At 36.5% G+C, this 17,675-nt stretch overlaps 1 protein-coding gene across 1 annotated transcript in view; it reads left to right on the forward strand.

Moving 5' to 3' along the window:
- The window catches only part of LOC117341496, a 91,705-nt gene extending 76,139 nt beyond the window's left edge, over window positions 1–15,566 (forward strand). The window contains exons 2-4 of the mRNA XM_033903369.1: window positions 12,469–12,595; window positions 12,882–14,213; window positions 14,386–15,566. Coding sequence (XP_033759260.1) covers window positions 12,574–12,595; window positions 12,882–14,213; window positions 14,386–14,837 — 1,806 coding nt within the window. The 5' untranslated portion in view covers window positions 12,469–12,573 and the 3' untranslated portion in view covers window positions 14,838–15,566. The remainder of the gene's footprint in view (window positions 1–12,468; window positions 12,596–12,881; window positions 14,214–14,385) is intronic.
- Window positions 15,567–17,675: the final 2,109 nt, after the last annotated feature.

A 17,675-nucleotide genomic window follows, 5' to 3' on the forward strand; every position in this document is an offset into this window, starting at 1 on the left:
ACCCTGATTATTTTCCCCATGTCCCTACATGGGCCAATGTAACAGAGCGCATGATTAATTAAATTTATATCACTGCCTCAGCTAGGGATTCAACCCGGGACCTCTGGTACTCAGAGGGTTCTAATTACTGGTGGAAATTGAGTTATTGTTCGATTTTGAGGACGTTTGGTATGTAGGTACATCATTGGACATCGGTCCCTCTCGTAGCCTCACTTTCACATTTAAACAAAATGGCCGCCAATCCTTGGCCTTCGATTGGTCCAAATTTAGTTATTGTTCGATTTTGATGAAATTTGATATGTAGGAACACCTTGGACACAAGTCCCTCTTGTAGCCTCAATTTCACATTTAAACAAAATGGCCGCCAATTCTTTGCCTCTGATTGGTCCGGATTTAGATATCGTCCGATTTTGATGAAATTTAATATGTAGGTACATAATTGGACACAGTACCTCTCGTAGCCTCACTTTCACATTTAAACAAAATGGCCGCCAATTCCCGGCCTCTGATTAGTCGAAATGTAGATAATGTTCAGTTTCAATTCGATTTGATATATGAGGGTATTAGGGGACTGCAAATTCAATTTCATGAGTTTTGTTGCCTTAACGAACAACACATTCTTTGTTTTGGTCGAAAATTAGATATTGAGCGATTTTGACAAAACGTGCTCACACAGAGTTATCGCCCCTTACTACACTTCATTCCATCTGTGACATCCTTCAGGTGCCACCCTCTAGTATGATTTACTTGAAAGTATGCCCACACAGAAGTATTAATGCCACTAAACTAATGGCAAATATGATTTTTTTTTATTTGAGAATAAACAGGTACAAAGTGTTTAAAATCGTAAAGGGAGAGTACTCTTACATGATTTACAATTTAATTATTTAATATTTCAACAAATGATCTCCACTTTTCCTGAAATGCCTGATTTCTGTTTTGTTTTGCTGCAATATATTTCTCTAATTTGATGACTTGAATAAAATAAAATTTGCATATCTGAAATGATGGATGGGTGTTTTCCCACTTACTTGCATAAATATGGTATCTTAGTAATAACAAAAAGTGATTCAACCTTTGCTTAAATCTTATATTTCCAAATATAACATCAGTTATACTTAAGGTTAAGTTATTTTCAACATCATCATTCTCACAATACCATACAATAAATTCTTGCAATAATTCATTTGAGAAGTAACATCTATATAGGATGTGTTCCAGTGATTCTTCTTCTCTTCTACAAAAATAGCACAAATAATCATTTTCAATGTTTATTTTAAAAAGAAAGGATTTTGTTGCTAATATTCTATGATGAATCTTAAATTGAAAAGCTTGTAGTTTAGTTTCTCGTGTGTAATTAAATACAGATGAATATGTGTCAAAGTCAAAATTATCCCTTAAATCTAATTTCATTTTCCACTTTTCTTGACTTTTAATAGGTTTTTTAAAAACTGACTTCACAAGTTTTTCATATAGGAATTTCAAGTTATCAGTGAATTTTATTTGATGAATTATACTATTAGTTTCACAAACCTCTATATTTTCCCCCTGTGCAATTCTTATTCTATATTCCGCTTTCCATTCTCCATTGATTTTATTAACTAGTGCATAAAACTGTAAAAATCCTAATCCCTGGATATGATGTACCTCTGGCCATTTTTTTACTATCCCATTTTGAAAAAGATCTATAACCTTATTAAGCCCAAATTGTTTCCATCTAATACTTTGATTAATTTCATTGAAAGGAAGAAAGTTGATCAAATCTTCATTTATATATTCCTCTAAGGTTTGTGGTTTATTTTGAACATCTACTAGTGCAAAAATAACTTCTTTCCAAAACTTATTTTTTATCTGTTTTCCTACTTTTTTTAGTATATCTGAATTCAATTGAACTGTGATATTTGGATCTATAGGCAAAATGTAAGATACTAGTGATTTCCAGGGTGCCTCTCCAGTGTCAAGTAGTCTTTTCAACCATTTTAATTTCAAATATTTGATAAAAGAAGTTATATGAATCATTTTAAGCCCTCCATCCTCTAATAGACCAATCAACGTGTCTCTTTTAATTTTTTCAACTTTGTAATTCCAAATGAATTGATATAGTATGCTGTTGAGCTTTTTAATAATATTTGGTGAAGGGTTTGGAATAGAACTGAATAAATGAATATATGTAGGAATAATGATAGATTTAATCACTGTTATTCTACCAATTAATGAGAGATCTCTTTTAGCCCAAAATCGAAGTTTTCGTTCTGTGTCTTTTAATCTATTATTATAATTGAGTCTTTCCATATCTTCCAAGTTCAAAGAGAAGACGATTCCTAGTAATTTAAAGTTCTGTGTAGACCATGATAAGTTTAAATCCTCACAAATTCTTTCTCCTGAAAACTTTTTGCTGCCTAGCCAGTATACATTAGACTTCGTAGTATTTATTTTCAGACCTGATGTGGTAGAGAAAAGTTTTAATGTTTCAACTGTGGCATATAAAGATTGACTAGATCCATCTAACAGCATATAGGCATCATCTGCATATTGACTTAAAAGGAAGGTTTTTCCTAAGATTTTAAGTGGTTTTACATCTGGATTGGCTTTTAGAGCTAATGATAGAATTTCCACACCTATGATAAAAATGTAGGGAGATACTGGGTCGCCTTGACGACAACCACGGTGAAGACTGAAAAAATCTGACATATGTCCATTATTAATAATACAACTTTTTGAATTTTTATATAAAGTTTGAAACCATCTTCTTATTGATTCTCAAAAATTAAAACTTTCCAACGATTTATCTATGAAATTCCACTCTATGGAGTCGAAAGCTTTCTCAAAATCAATCATGTATAATAATCCTGGTATGTTTTGTTCTTCTAAAAGTTGCATAATATCATAAAGTTGTCGTGTGTTTTCCCCTATAAACCTACCCTTGATAAACCCTGTTTGTGTATTACTAATTATGTGATGTAATAATGGCTTTATTCTATTAGCAATGGCTGCTGCTGCTATTTTGTAATCTACATTTAATAGGGATATTTTTTGGCAAACATGTAATAATACCTTGACATTGAAAATCTGAAAGTTTACCATATTCATATGCATAATTAACTGATCTACAAAGAAGAGTTCCTAATTATCACATACCTCGCCATGTTGGATAGAGTTTGCCCATGTAAGATAGCTATGTAAGATAAATATATCTTACATAGCATTTCACGCGCGCGGATTAATCTGCGTTCAAGGGGGACAACTCTCACAACGTCGTCTGCTTGTGTTCACATCCGACAGTCCTTATCGTCGGTGTCGGTTTTGAAACGTTGGACTTAACTATAAAAATACATACATTCTTAGATAAATATATATCATATCAGCAGTAAATCAATAGGGCTACACGGTTAAACGATTAGACATTTCATCTGAGCGAACATATAACTCCGTTACTGTAACAAACAGACTACGCCTACAGGCCTGTTGTAGGCAGTTACAGTACAATACAGACTTGCCTACCCGACAGATTTGTCATTTGTCATTAAAAACATGTAAACACACAAAATCACCTGGCAATGACAGGAGGTAAAATAAAAGCCATACATAAAAAAAAATAAAAAATAAAATGTCAAACGTCACAACCTATGAAACGGTTCCGTTTGCGTCAGCAGGGGGCCCTGTAATTTGTTTACTCTACTGTACTGTCAGTAACTGTTAGACCTACTCACTAACCTGTGTATTTGGAAGTTGGGAATTGGCTCTTAAATGAACGAACATTCGGTAAAAATGACACCCCTCGATGTTCATATAAAAATATTTATTTTAATTGTAACTCAGAGTCTATATTTGTGTAGAATAACCATGAAAACTAACTGCCATCATAGCCTTTCAATATGATCATCGTTAGCCTATCGACTGACCTACCTTCGTCATTCCATCAAGACAACCGGTTAAACACATATAATCCTATGTCACAGAAAAGATCGAATACTCGTATAGAGTCACTGTTCGCTGGTTCACACACGAAGTTGCCAAAATCACAGTGAATTTAAAATTACCAGCCACGAAACATCGCCGCGTCATGGCGATCGAGATCGACATCACTCTCAATATCCTTGAACTATGAATGGAATTCCAATGACAGTCGTGACGTCATGCAGTGACGTAGTATTTTATAAAAAAAAATTGACTTGACATTTAAAAGTACAGTGTGTTCTGTGAAATGATTAAATATGTCGAGGTGCAAATCAAATTATATGTGAAGTTGGAAAACTCATTTCTGCGTTGGCTTTCAGTATTGTTGATAGAACTTCTTTTACTCGGATGTTGACAATTTGATCACGGCCACTTAAAAGTCGGTCAAGTTACGGTAATTTTTATCGGCGAATTGTTCATTCGTTCATCACTTAACCACAAAATGAATGAAATTTGTGTTCAAACATAGTTTGTCAAAATAGGGTATGATCTTTCAGAATATCACAAGTATATTTAGTAAAAACGTCAAATAAAGAAATTAAAAAATTGAAGAAAATGGATGGCTGAGGGACACTTTCGCCAGAAATTTTGTAATGATATGAGAGAAAAAGACTCTTTCATTATGTGTGTATGTAGGATAGGGATATTCCACCCGAGGGGTCACAAAATGTGGTGAAACCCGAGGCTTGCCGAATTTCTTTTTCCACACATATGAAAGAGTCTTATAATCTTTCCAAAATAATTGATAGAATTCTGCCCCAAAACCATCAGACCCTGGACTTTTCCCATTTTTCATATTTTTTAAAGCTTAGAATAGTTCACCTACTTTCAAAAAACCCTCACAACTCGCTTTTTGTTCTGCACTTAGCTTTACCATATGATTAAAAAACTCTGAGCTCTCGGTGTCCTGCAGCTCCCTATCACTAGACTTATACAATTTGTTAAAAAAATTTGCTTCTTCCTTTAAAATTTCATCCATATCCTCAAACACATTACCTGAATCTGTTACTAATTCACAAATTGTTTTATTTACATAGTTTCTTTTTTCTAAGTTACAGAAATAATTTGAGTTTATTTCACCATCCTCATACCAAGTGGCTTTGGATCTAAACATTTTTTCTTTTCGTATGTTTTCTAGAAGTATTTTCTTATTTTCTATTTCAGCTAAATTTTGTCTAGAAAGGTTTTCATTAACTAATAATTCTAACTTTGCAATATCTGTTTCTAAAATTTTCTCCTGTTTAATTATATTTCGTGCTTTATTTCCAGAGTAAGAAATAGTCAGAGTACGTATTTTCATTTTCAAAATTTCAAAAAGTAGTTGATAATTTACACGAAAAATTGCATTCTCCAGATCCTGCAAGTCACCACTAGTAATGTATTCTCCTAAAGTTTCACTAATACAATTTTTAACTAACCTTACATACTCTATATCACCCAACAATTTAGTGTTATGTTTCCAATAGCCCCTTCCTCTCTGTGTATTGTCCAAGTTTATTTCTAAGGAAATACAAGAATGGTCTGTTCTATATCCTGGAAGAATAAGTGCAGCTTTAGTCTTAGTGAATAAGTCATTTGTTATCAAGAAATAATCTAACCTGCTTTGCTTGAAAGGTGTTTTTTGTCGCCAAGTAAAAGTTTTTTGCTCTGGGTTGAAATTTCGCCATGGGTCTACAAGATCAAAATTGTCAATAATATGTTTTATAACTTCTTGACACTTCGGATTATTATTTCTGATTATATTATAAGTGTCAATATTCTTATCTTGAACTGTATTCCAGTCTCCACATATAATCATAGGTAAACCTTCCCAACCCCCTAAAGAATTCAAAGAATTCAGGTGTATCAAGATTTGGCCCATATATGCAAGTCAGTATTAGTCTACTGTTGTTAATGGTCATATCTAGAATAATGAACCGGCCGGCTGTATCTAATCTACTTCCGTGAATAGTGTACTCAAAAGTGTTTTTAAATAAAATGGTAACTCCTGCAGACCATGAATTTCAATTATTAAATACACAACGATATCCCCATTCTCTTTCCCAATATTTTTCTACGTTACTGGTACAATGTGTTTCTTGAAGACAAACAATATCTGCCTGTTTCTGTTTAAACCACTGAAACACATCCCGTCTCTTGTGCTTGTCAGAGTACAGTCCCCTTACATTCATGGAGAGAATTTTGATATTACCCATACTCGAAGTTAATACTATCAGTGTAGTCGTGCCAGAGAGAACCATCCAAACCACTCACAATCCAGCCACATCCTATATTTTCATGTTTCACAACAGCAAACATAGTTAAAATCGATATTCAGGTAACAGGCCTACCCTGCTTACAGTCTTATAGTGATACCGGAAACAGGAAGTAGATTAAAAATCCAGAAGCCTATATGAACATTAGTTCCGGATTGTGAAAAAAAAAATAAAAAAAATATGTATATATATATTTTTAAGAAAAAAAAGAAGAAAATAAAGTAGAATCTAGTACATAGTGTACATATCGATCTAGACCTATAACAACAACACAAACTTATTCGTTTTGAAAGTAACCCCAATTACTATATACAATATAAAAGAAGCATCCGTAGCAGACTACATATATAAATATATATAGATCTATATATACAGGTAGTTTAGATCTAGACAATGTTATTGCCTTCGTTTTATTATCTTTAGCCAAACAAAAGCTATCTGTATTATCCTTTCATCAAAATTGAGTATGAATCACACCTAGCTTATCGTAACATCCGGTACCGTTGTTGGAAGTGGTATAAAAACATTACGGATTGTTTACCCAAAAAAAGTATTTTCTACATGTACATGTACAGCTTTGTAAAATAACAAAGGTAAGTAATACAGAATATGATGTAAATTAACTTTTTAAGAGCATTTTGATATATAATCGATAATTCTAAAGATCCTTCAATGCGTCCAGCATCTATAGTATATATACTACCAATTAAAGTATTTAACAGACTGTTACAGACTTAAGAGACTAATGTAGCTGTGCTAGTTATTGCATTCACATCAAACATTGGGGAAATTGATAAGAAAAAAAAAAAATCTTACCTTCTATTTTCCATAGATAATGAATAATAAATCCAGAGCACTAATAACAATTCATTTTCGGAAAATTTCGGACACATCTTCAAACAGATCAACCTGCTTTCTTTGTCCACCAATCTCTGCAAACACTTTTCCATTAAAGTACCAAGCATTTTCCGTTTTAGAGTTCTTCAAGCTTTTGATAAGGAGTACATTGTCTCTGGTCACATCGTCCACTACTCTGACGGTGTCAGTAAGGGGTTTCTTCTTCCTCATAACCGAGTTTCTCACTTCCTTCTTCCAAAACTTGGCGACAATCGGCTTTGGTTTGTGTGGGTCTCTCCCTGGTACTCTGTGAATAGCCGCAATGTCCCCAGGGGTAATTAACTGTGTTTTGAGTTTCTGGTTCACCAAGTTACAAAAGTCTTCAGCCAAATTCCTTTTATTTTCTTCTTCTGGAGAGTTCAGTTCTTTCATTTCCATGATTTTGATGTTGTTCCTCCGGCTGTACTGTTCCTTGTAATTACCCTTCCTAACTCCTTCCATCGCTAATGTCTTAACATGTCCGAGCTCATTGATAGTATCCAAATTCTGTTCTTGGTTCTTTCGAAGTTGTTTGATTTCATTGTCTTTCTCTCTGATATTTTCTTGTAGTCTATAGTTATGATTGTTGGTCTTGTCCAAATCATCCCTCAACTTTTCTGTTTTTTTTTTCTGTATTTGTAATTCGACAGTCTTTCTTAAATCATCCTTCATTTCCTCAAGAAAACTTTTCACAATATCTGTAACAAGCTCTTTGAAGTCTGATTTCTTTACAATGTTACTGGATAGTACTTTCAAGTCCTCTTTCTTTACAACATTTTTAAGAGTACTCTTGATGTTACTCAGTTCCTCTTTTAACCCTTCCTCCGTTCTCCAAACATTCCCTGTTGAAGCCCTGGTAGCCATACTGCTGTATTCACACTGCTTATCACAGGTAAATCCAGGTACATGTACTATATCCACAGGTAAAAAGTCGGTGAACACTGTTCACTTTCAAATGTTTTAGGAAACTTTCCTCAAAATATATGTTTTGGTTTTTCGATATCACCAAATAATTCCACTCATCACTAGGTAGAAATCTAATGTCAGTGCCTGCCAAACATTTCAGGTAACATATGTCTAGAAATGGCACTTTCAATGACAAAAAAGCAGGAGCAGCACAACACAGGTGTTCACTACTCGGCAGCCATGTTAATACCATTAATGCCGTTAATACCAAAGGCATTGTTATATTTTTGTGGAAAGGACATCTGCCGTATAAATGTACAAAACGGACAGAGGTCAACAATGTGCAGAAGTTGACTCAGTGAAACTAGACAAAGATGGTCTCGGGGCTTGATTATCAGCTCCTGCTCGTGTTTGTTTGTGTCGGTGCTGGTGGTTCGTAGTGGAATCAGGGTCGTCAGTCACTTTGGTAGGTGTTGATTTTTACAACTAACTGGACCAAAGATAAAAACTTGAGTTAAAAAACTGTCGTGCTACGCTTACTACAGTCTCTGGAAGTAATTTGATAGCTTTTGGGAAAGCAGATTTTGTATTAATGTAAGGCAACCGTAGTCTCACACAAGAAGCTATCGTGGTAACGCTTAAGGGACTCACAGATATTTTGAGCATTGGTTTTCTCTCTAGTTCCGGGTTGAGAAATGAATTTTGGTGACAAAACTCTGAAATAAATGTGCCCATATCAGCGGTTCGGGGTGTCTTTACCGAATAACTCGGAATGTTACTATCAGGAGTATATTTATGGGGAATTGACAGCGATATCTGTGTAATAGGGGCGACTAAACTAGTGACTAATCATGGTTTAATCATGCCAAAAATAGTGATAGCCGCTCAAAAAGGATTGGTTTGGTTTGGTTTGGTTTATTAGGTCATCTGACCCGAAGGGTCAGAATGACCTATAGCCATCGTGCTTCGTCCGTCGTCGTCCGCCGTGCGCCGTCCGCCGTCCGTAAACTTTTCACATTTCAATCTTCTTCTCAAGTTCCACCAGTGGGATTATGCTGAAACTTGCCAGAAATGATCCTGAGATGGGCCTGACCAAGTGTTGTTATTTTTCGGGTCGGTCAGAAATCCAAGATGGCCGCCATGGCTGCCATTTTGAAAACACATTTTAAACTTCTTCTCAAGTTCCACCAGTGCTATTAAGCTGAAACTTGCCAGACAGATCCTGAGATGATTCTCACCAAGTGTTGTTATTTTTCGGGCCGATTCAAAATCCAAGATGGCCGCCATAGCCGCCATCTTGATAAACCGACCAAGTGTTGTTATTTTTTGGATTGGTCTTAAATCAAAGATGGCCGCCATATCCGCCATCTTGATAAACACATTTTAAACTTCTTCTCCAGTTCCATTGGTGCCATTGAGCTGGAAATGGGTGAGGATGTCAAGGAAGGCGAGCCAACATAGTGTTGTTATTTTTTCGGCCTCGTAAAAACTTTGAAATGGCAGCAATGGCGGCCATTTTGAAACATGATTGCGTAATCATGGTTTTCCTGAACAACACCTATTTCAAACTTCTCAAATTCCACCAGTGGGATTCAGCTCTAACTTACCAGAAATGATCCTCAGATGGTCCTTACCAAGTGTTGTTATTTATCGGGTTGGCCAGAAATCCAAAGATGGCCACCATGGCCGCCATCTTGAAAAACACATTTTAAACTTTTTCACCAGTTCCACTGGTGCCATTGAGCTGGAAATTGGTTGAGGATGTTAAGGAAGGAGGGCCAACAAAGTGTTGTTATTTTTTGGCCTAGTAAAATCATTGACTTGGCAGCAAGGCGGCAATTTTGTAACATGATTGTGCAATCATGATTTTCCTGAACAATGCCTATTTCAAACTTCTTCTCAAATTCCACCAGTGGGATTCAGCTCTAACTTACCAGAAATTATCCTTAGATGGTCCAGTCCAAGTGTTGTTATTTATTGGGTCGGTCAGATTTTCAATATGGCCACCATGGCCAACAGTGCCACTATATACTTGCTACAGAGAATACATACTACAATAATATAAGGGTTTTAATTTAGAGTCAGATAACCGTTAAGGCCCCTGGGCCTCTTGTTTTGTTTAACGTCCTATTAACAGCTAAGGTCATTTAAGGACGGCCTCCCGTGCGTGTGACATGCATGCGTGTGGTGAGTGCGTATGTGTGTTTTGGGAGGCTGCGGTATGTTTGTGTCAAGTCTCCTTGTGATAGGCCGGATCTTTTGCAAAAGGATTGGAGAAAACTGTAAAGTACAAAGCAACACTTTCGTTGGTAGTGTATATCCTATAGAGCAGGTATACGAGATAATAGATGAGAATGTTCAGTCAACCCTTAGTTATCTACTCTCACATATACAAGATGTACTAGATAGGACTTCTGCTCTATTCACTTTCAATCAGAAAAATGACGTTAGGAATTTGTTACATGATTACCATATACACACTTTAAGGTGCTGATTGAGCATTAGGTAGAATAGAATTAGTAGATCACACTTAAAACACAGGGATCAATCCTAATAAAGATGGCTCCCAGAAGGATGTCTCCCACAAAAAATTATGATAGAGAGGGAACTTCACAATATGCTGTAGATGGGCGTCATTGAGCCTAGATCAAGTCCCTGTTCAGCTCCTACTGTGTTGTGTACAATACAATATGGCTCAGTTCCATTATGTATTCGTTACAGAAAACTAAACACTATACCACAGAAAGATGTATATCCCTTAACAAAATCGACGAAGCATTTGGCACACTTTTAGATGCCTAATGGTGTTTGACCCTTGATTTGGCAAGTGGCTATTGACAGCGCCGCATGGACTAAAATATGCAAAAGCATATATATAAACATGTTGGTAGAAAATGCTAAAACTGCTTTTACTCCCAACAAAAAGCTCTATGAATTTAATTCCATACCGGTTTTTAATCTCTGTAATCTTCGCAATGCTCATATAGCTGGTAGTAGGGTAGCAGTGTACTGTAAAAACGCCCAGTTTTGATAAATATCGCACATGCATTAGATGTGTAAACATTGACAGTTAGCCCTACATATTACCTCTAATAAAGTATATTTGTTTGTAATCTTTATGTCACGTGACTCCGGGGATTTCTTGTTCACTCACGACCATTAAGTCTTGAATATATTCCAGTACACATAAGTATTTGTTCCATTCTCCCGACAACCTATAACAATAATAAAAATAATAAAAGACAATGACAAACTCTTAATACAGAAATACATACGATGACTAACACTAGAACAGGTGAAGAAACACAATTGTGTTGCGACGATCCTTTTAGGTCACTTGCACATCAAATAAGGTTACATGACTAGTAAATAGACCAACATGAACAGCGTCTGAAATTTTCAAAAAGTGCAACCTCTACATCTGCTTTTCAATTGAAAGAGAACATAAATACATATTTAACTGAAATGTTATGTACATTTAACGTGATCTTTAAAAAAGTCAATTTAGCATCAGGGGGAATGCAATATCAAACATCACCATGTAGTGGGCTGTTCAAATCTCCTTACGACCGTGGTCTGTCGTCCACCAATAAACAAATCTTGTCATTTGATTAGATTTTTTCTCAAACTCCTCAACTACGTTCCCTTTCATCCTTAGTTATGCTAATTTGATTTCAAGTCTCATGCAAGAAAACAACAACACCAAAATACCCGGGTGCTAAGCGGGAAACGTATGCGGGATTAAAGAAAGAAATCATGTATTGTTGAACTGTCAGCGTTGTTATTATAATTTGAATCTGATCAGGAAGCTGAGATTTACATAAACGAATTAATTTTATTCCAAAAAGCACTTTTGGTAAAATAGTTACCGATGTGTGTTCCTGAATCGATATATGAACCCAAGAAGCAAAAGAATGAATTCAAATGAGTGATGATTGAAAGGCCTCCTGCGAGAGGACAATACAAGTAAAACAGGAGAGAATCAAAACATTATTTTGAAATATTTCATTAAATTTGACCCTTTTTGACACTGCCCACCATCCCCAGGGGCTTTGGGCACGCCCCTCAGGCCCCCCTGGGGGGGGGGGGGGGGGGGGGGGGGGGGAACCATAGTTCAGAAATTTGGTTAACATTTGACCATAGAAGATTCCTGCCAAATTTTGTGAAATTTTGTTGAGCGGTTTTGGAACAGACGACGCACGATGTCGCAGAGACTTCGTCGCAGGTGACCTAAAAAGAAATCGCGGCAGGAATTTTTTTTCTTTTTTTTTCTGAGTAGCTGGTGCAATGGAATAAAGGAATTCCTTTCAGCGAAACATCTATTGACCTATTGAACAAACCACATTTAGATTATCATAATGTGTAAATTCAGCATATATTATTTGTTTGTCTTTAAATATTTTTAGTCAAATTTTTAACTGATTATTTTGTTACATTATTAAATATATATCAGATGTGTGTTATATATATCCAGGGGTATCTAGAAAATCAACCGGACTACTTGGAAAGAAGAACAACCTTTAAGTCATCGAGTAGGTCATCTAACCCCAATACAGGCAACACGCTTAAAAACATTCATATGCTGTCTACAAACAAAAGCGGTATCCAACTTATCTACCTATATGTCATTTCAAACTTAATTTAAATCGATCGTTCTGCTAAAATTCTAGTACACGATGGGCTTGGCTTTGAGTTCCCATCGCAAGTTATTTGTTGGACGTCTGCTTATTCTCAATTTGTAAAATGTTGTAATTGTATCTTAACTTCTAAATAAACGTTTATATCGCAGATCGAATAGGAAATAAACATAATTTGATATTCATTAGCTTTTATTATGTTTTTTTTTCTAATCATTCACAAATACCATAATACTATGTTCTATTTCAGACGCTTCTTGGTTCATGAGAGTTGTTAAAGAACAAGACATGGAAGCCTTTCATTCAATAGAAAAGACGTTCGTTAAAACATATGACGATTCTTCTGAGAGTCCTCTCCATATAGTGGCTGTGTTTGGAACCTCCAAAATGATAGAATGTATGCAAAAGTGGACAGGAGTCGATTGGGATAGAAGATATGTTGTCCATGAAAACAAATTCCAAGATGCATCGAAAACACAAGCAGTCCGGAAAGCAACAGCGTTATACTTAGCAACGTTTCTTGACAGAACAGAGGTGACAGAGTCGTTGTTAAAACTTGCAGGAGAGGACAACATAAGTAACTGTTTGCAAGAAATTCCAATGAGTAACGGAATGGAACAAATCTACACGTTGGAACTCGCAGAACGACTCAAACAAAAGCATTCCGAACTGAAACCAACTGTCATTCCCGGTCATCAACGGGACAAAAACGGTGTTCGCTCCCGAGTGTTCATTGTGTACTCAGTATCTGTCATTCAGGCAGATGAATATGACTTCAATGGACTCGGACTGGTGAAGCTGCAAAACCCGTATGTTTTCAAAAGAACAAAATATTTTGAATCTGATATCAACATGAAACTATCTGTCGAAGGCGCAAAGAGAGTTGGAACTGCGATTCAAATCCATCGTGAAATGCTTTGGAACAATCATAGCAATTTAAACATCATCACAGGTAGCAATGTAAAATCGCGAACGAACGGATCTGTTGTTGAGAAAACAGCATGTGTTGTCCTCTATTGTAGTACTAAGGGCGTAATCCCGATGGGCGAAGATGAATTTCCGAGGCAGCTACGTATAAACAATGATGACTCTATAGACGTTTATGTCCGAGAAGGATTTTTCGCATATGGTGGTTATCAAACATCACCAAGTACCTCGCCTCATCAAACACTAAAGATGGGTTGCAATATTGGACGTCTGACTCCACAGTGGGATGCAAGGGGACATCTACTTCCAAACCTTGGTGGTACCCTTGGTCCATTTGTGAAATACAATGGTAATGATGGATTTCTTACATGTGCACATGTATTGTTTGATATACCTTCACCAACGCATGTTATAGATTTCACGGGAGATATAAACAATTTAATTGAAGTAGTTCAGCCATCGATGGATTCAACTGTATACCAATATGGCAATGGTGGAACTGGTGGCGCTGCTTGTGGAATAGTAGATAGGGCCAGGTTCCTCCCCAATCTCCCAACCAGCGTTGATGCTGCAGTTGTGAGGATAACAGATCCAGCAAGAAAACCTACCAATGGTCAGTTTTCAAATGAAAGACCCAGCAGCTACAGAGACGCAGGTATAATTTTATCATTGCCATATTGCATACAGTAACTTGATTACTTTTATGTGTTCCATATGTTACACTATCAATAACAATTAGTAGTTGGTATTGTTGTTTAACACGAACAATTATTGATATAAGAATGTAACAGCTACAAAGTCTATACCAGTTGTAATTGTCTTTACAGATTTTAAAGAACTGCCTGAATACAACAGTGGATTAATGTTAAAAGTCGACGGTATTAACAGATTTAGAAATCTAAATCCAAAAACAACTGAACCTGTCATTGTGGTGAAATTTGGCAGCAAAACCGACGTCACTAAGGGATCGTTATGTCCAAGTGCAGCTGACGTAAGGACGTTATCAACTGTACTGGGATTGCCGAACGAGGCGGGTATGGTACCAATGATCAACCAATATCGTGTGACGGGAATATATCCGAGTGCGAACTTTTTCGAGAAGGGGGACTCGGGATCAGGAGTATTTATTAAAGACAATAATGGTGATTTGCATTGTATCGGTATGGCGATTGGTACCGCCACTCTCTCGGATTACCTCTATCAAGCAGGTGTTGTAACACCAATAGACGCTGTGCTAGATGAGCTGGGTCCAAATCTTTCTCTTGCCACGTTTCCATAACAATTCAGGATTCATTATCAAACGTATGTTTATCTGATTGTTTTTTTCTTACTTCAGGGCACAATACACAATTTCCGAGTTACTCGCCACATGCAAAAATACTTCCGGATGGCCGCTTTGAGGCAAGGCGATTCAGTTCGGGTCTTATCTTTACTTCTCTCGTCCTTGAAAGTTCATTAGTTGAGCGTTCAGTTGAGAGTTCGCCTCAGAGATGAGAGCAATAAGATATGTCCCTAGACTATAACACAACAAAGTCATCAATTTGTTTTCCATGTTTGAAGTCAAAAGAATACCACCGAACAGTCCTATTATAATGGATTGGGGCAGATGACATATTAAGTAGACATGGCATTTCGGTGAAATGTAGTTTTAAATGTATAGTCCTTTAGTTGGTATTCAGGAGGACGAAATGACACCGTAATGCAATTACTATTGGAAATACATTTTGAGGAATTTTCCTCTTTTTTTTTTAAAGAAACAAGACATTGTGTCTTTTAGTGCTTAATTTTTTTGATAGAAAAGCCATATTTTAATTGTTCGATAACAGTACGTATAATTATAAAAAAAGTCAAATCGATCAATCACGGGAGTTTTTGATCAATTTGGCCAATTAAAAATCAATCATTTGAATATTGTTTAGTTGCAGGGAAAGTTAATCTCCTAAAGCTAGCAAAGTTCTTCCCGTGAAAACTAGACATTAACAGATAATTGTGATACCTGTATACATTTTTTTTTTAAATATATTTCATTTTCTTAGGTTTTTCCCCCAAAAAAGTGTCTAAATGATGAGAAATTAAGCATATTTATTTCCATCAATGCAAATTGGGATACAAATATCAATCATAATGAGTTTTCATTAAAATCGGTTCATTACTTCCTGACCGTGTCGTACCTTTGAATTTTTAGCCCACCATCATCAGATGGTGGGCTATTCAAATCGCCCTGCGTCCGTGGTCCGTGGTCCGTCCCTCCGTCCCTCCGTCCGTAAACAATTCTTTTTATCGCTATTTCTCAGAAAGTACTGAAGGGATCTTTCTCAAGTTTCATATATAGGTTCCCCTTGGTTCCTAGTTATGCATATTGCATTTTGAGAGCAATCGGGAAACAACATGGCCGACAGGCAGCCATCTTGGATTTTGACAATTGAAGTTTGTTATCGCTATTTCTCAGAAAGTGCTGAAGGGATCTTCCTCAAATTTCATATGTAGGTTCCCCTTGGTATCTAGTTATGCATATTGCATTTTGTGACTAATCAGAAAACAACATGGCCGACAGGCAGCCATCTTGGATTTTGACATATGAAGTTTGTTATCGCTATTTCTCAGAAAGTGCTGAAGGTATCTTTCTCAAATTGCATATGTATGTTCCCCTTGGTGCCTAGTTATGCATATTGCATTTTGAGGCCAATCAGAAAACAACATGGCCGACAGGCAGCCATCTTGGATTTTGACAATTGAAGGTTGTTATCGCTATTTCTCAGAAAGTACTGAAGGGATCTTTCTCAAATTTTCGTATGTAGCTTCACCTCGGTGCCTCGTTATGCATATTGCATTTTGGGACCTATCGGAAAACAACATGGCCGACAGGCAGCCATTTTGGATTTTGACAATTGAAGTTTGTTATCGCTATTTCTGAGAAAGTACTGAAGGGATCTTTCTCAAATTTCATATGTAGGTTCCCCTCGGTATCTAGTTATGCATTGTGCATTTTGAGACCTATCGGAAAACAACATGGCCGACAGGCAGCCATCTTGGATTTTGACAATTGAAGTTTGTTATCATTATTTCTCAGAAAGAGGTGAAGGGATCTTTCTCAAATTTCATATATAGGTTCCTCTCGGTGCCTAGTTATGCATATTGCATTTTGAGACCAATCGGAAAACAACATGGCGGAAAGGCAGCCATCTTGGATTTTGACAATTGAAGTTTGTTATCGCTATTCCTCAGAAAGTACTGAAGGGATCTTTCTCAAACTTTTTTGTAGGTTCCCCTTGGTCTGTAGTTATGCATATTACATCTTGGGACCAACAGGAAAACAACATGGCCAACAGGCAGCCATCTTGGATTTTGACAATTGAAGTTTGTTATTGCTATTTTACAGAAGGTACTGAAAGGATCTTTCTCAAATTTCATATGAAGGTTCCCCTTGGTCCCTTGTATTGCATTGTGGGACCGATCTTTCTTAAATTTCATATGTAGGTTCCCCTTGGTCCCTGGTTTTGCATTTTGGGACCAATCCGAAAACAACATGGCCGATAGACAGCCATTATCACTAAATCTTAAATTTTATATAGGTTCCTCTTGTTTGAATAGTACTAGAGGGCTGTTTGTGAATTTACACAGATTAGTAAGACTTAGAGGAAGAGAAAAGTAGAGAAAAGATCAATCTGACATGGAACCTATAAAGATCATTCAATGGTGGGCGCCAAGATCCCTCTGGGATCTCTTGTTGAGTGATGCAATCTTTTTCTGCATTACATAAGCTTATGATTAAATGTTACTGCACATATATGTGATTAAATTTAATAGTTATTTGTAAGAAATATCTGAATGGGGCAAGGACAGCCTCGTCGCGGCGTTGAAAAGCATTCAAATTATTTTGAACAGAGTGTAAGTTGTTGTGGCTGTATTTGTTGTTGTTTTTTTAAACGTCCTATTAACAGCCAGTGTCATTTAAGGACAAACTTGGTTTCAGAGACGGAGGAAAGCTCGAGTACCCGGAGAAAAACCACCATCCTACGGTCAGTACCAGGCAAATACCCCCATGTTTCTACCTCGCGACAACGATGTGGAGAGCGAATGATAAAGTGTTGGGATACCTTTTCCACTCCAACATCGC

This window comes from Pecten maximus, chromosome 13, assembly GCF_902652985.1.
Source record: "Pecten maximus chromosome 13, xPecMax1.1, whole genome shotgun sequence".
Lineage (NCBI taxonomy): Eukaryota > Metazoa > Mollusca > Bivalvia > Pectinida > Pectinidae > Pecten > Pecten maximus.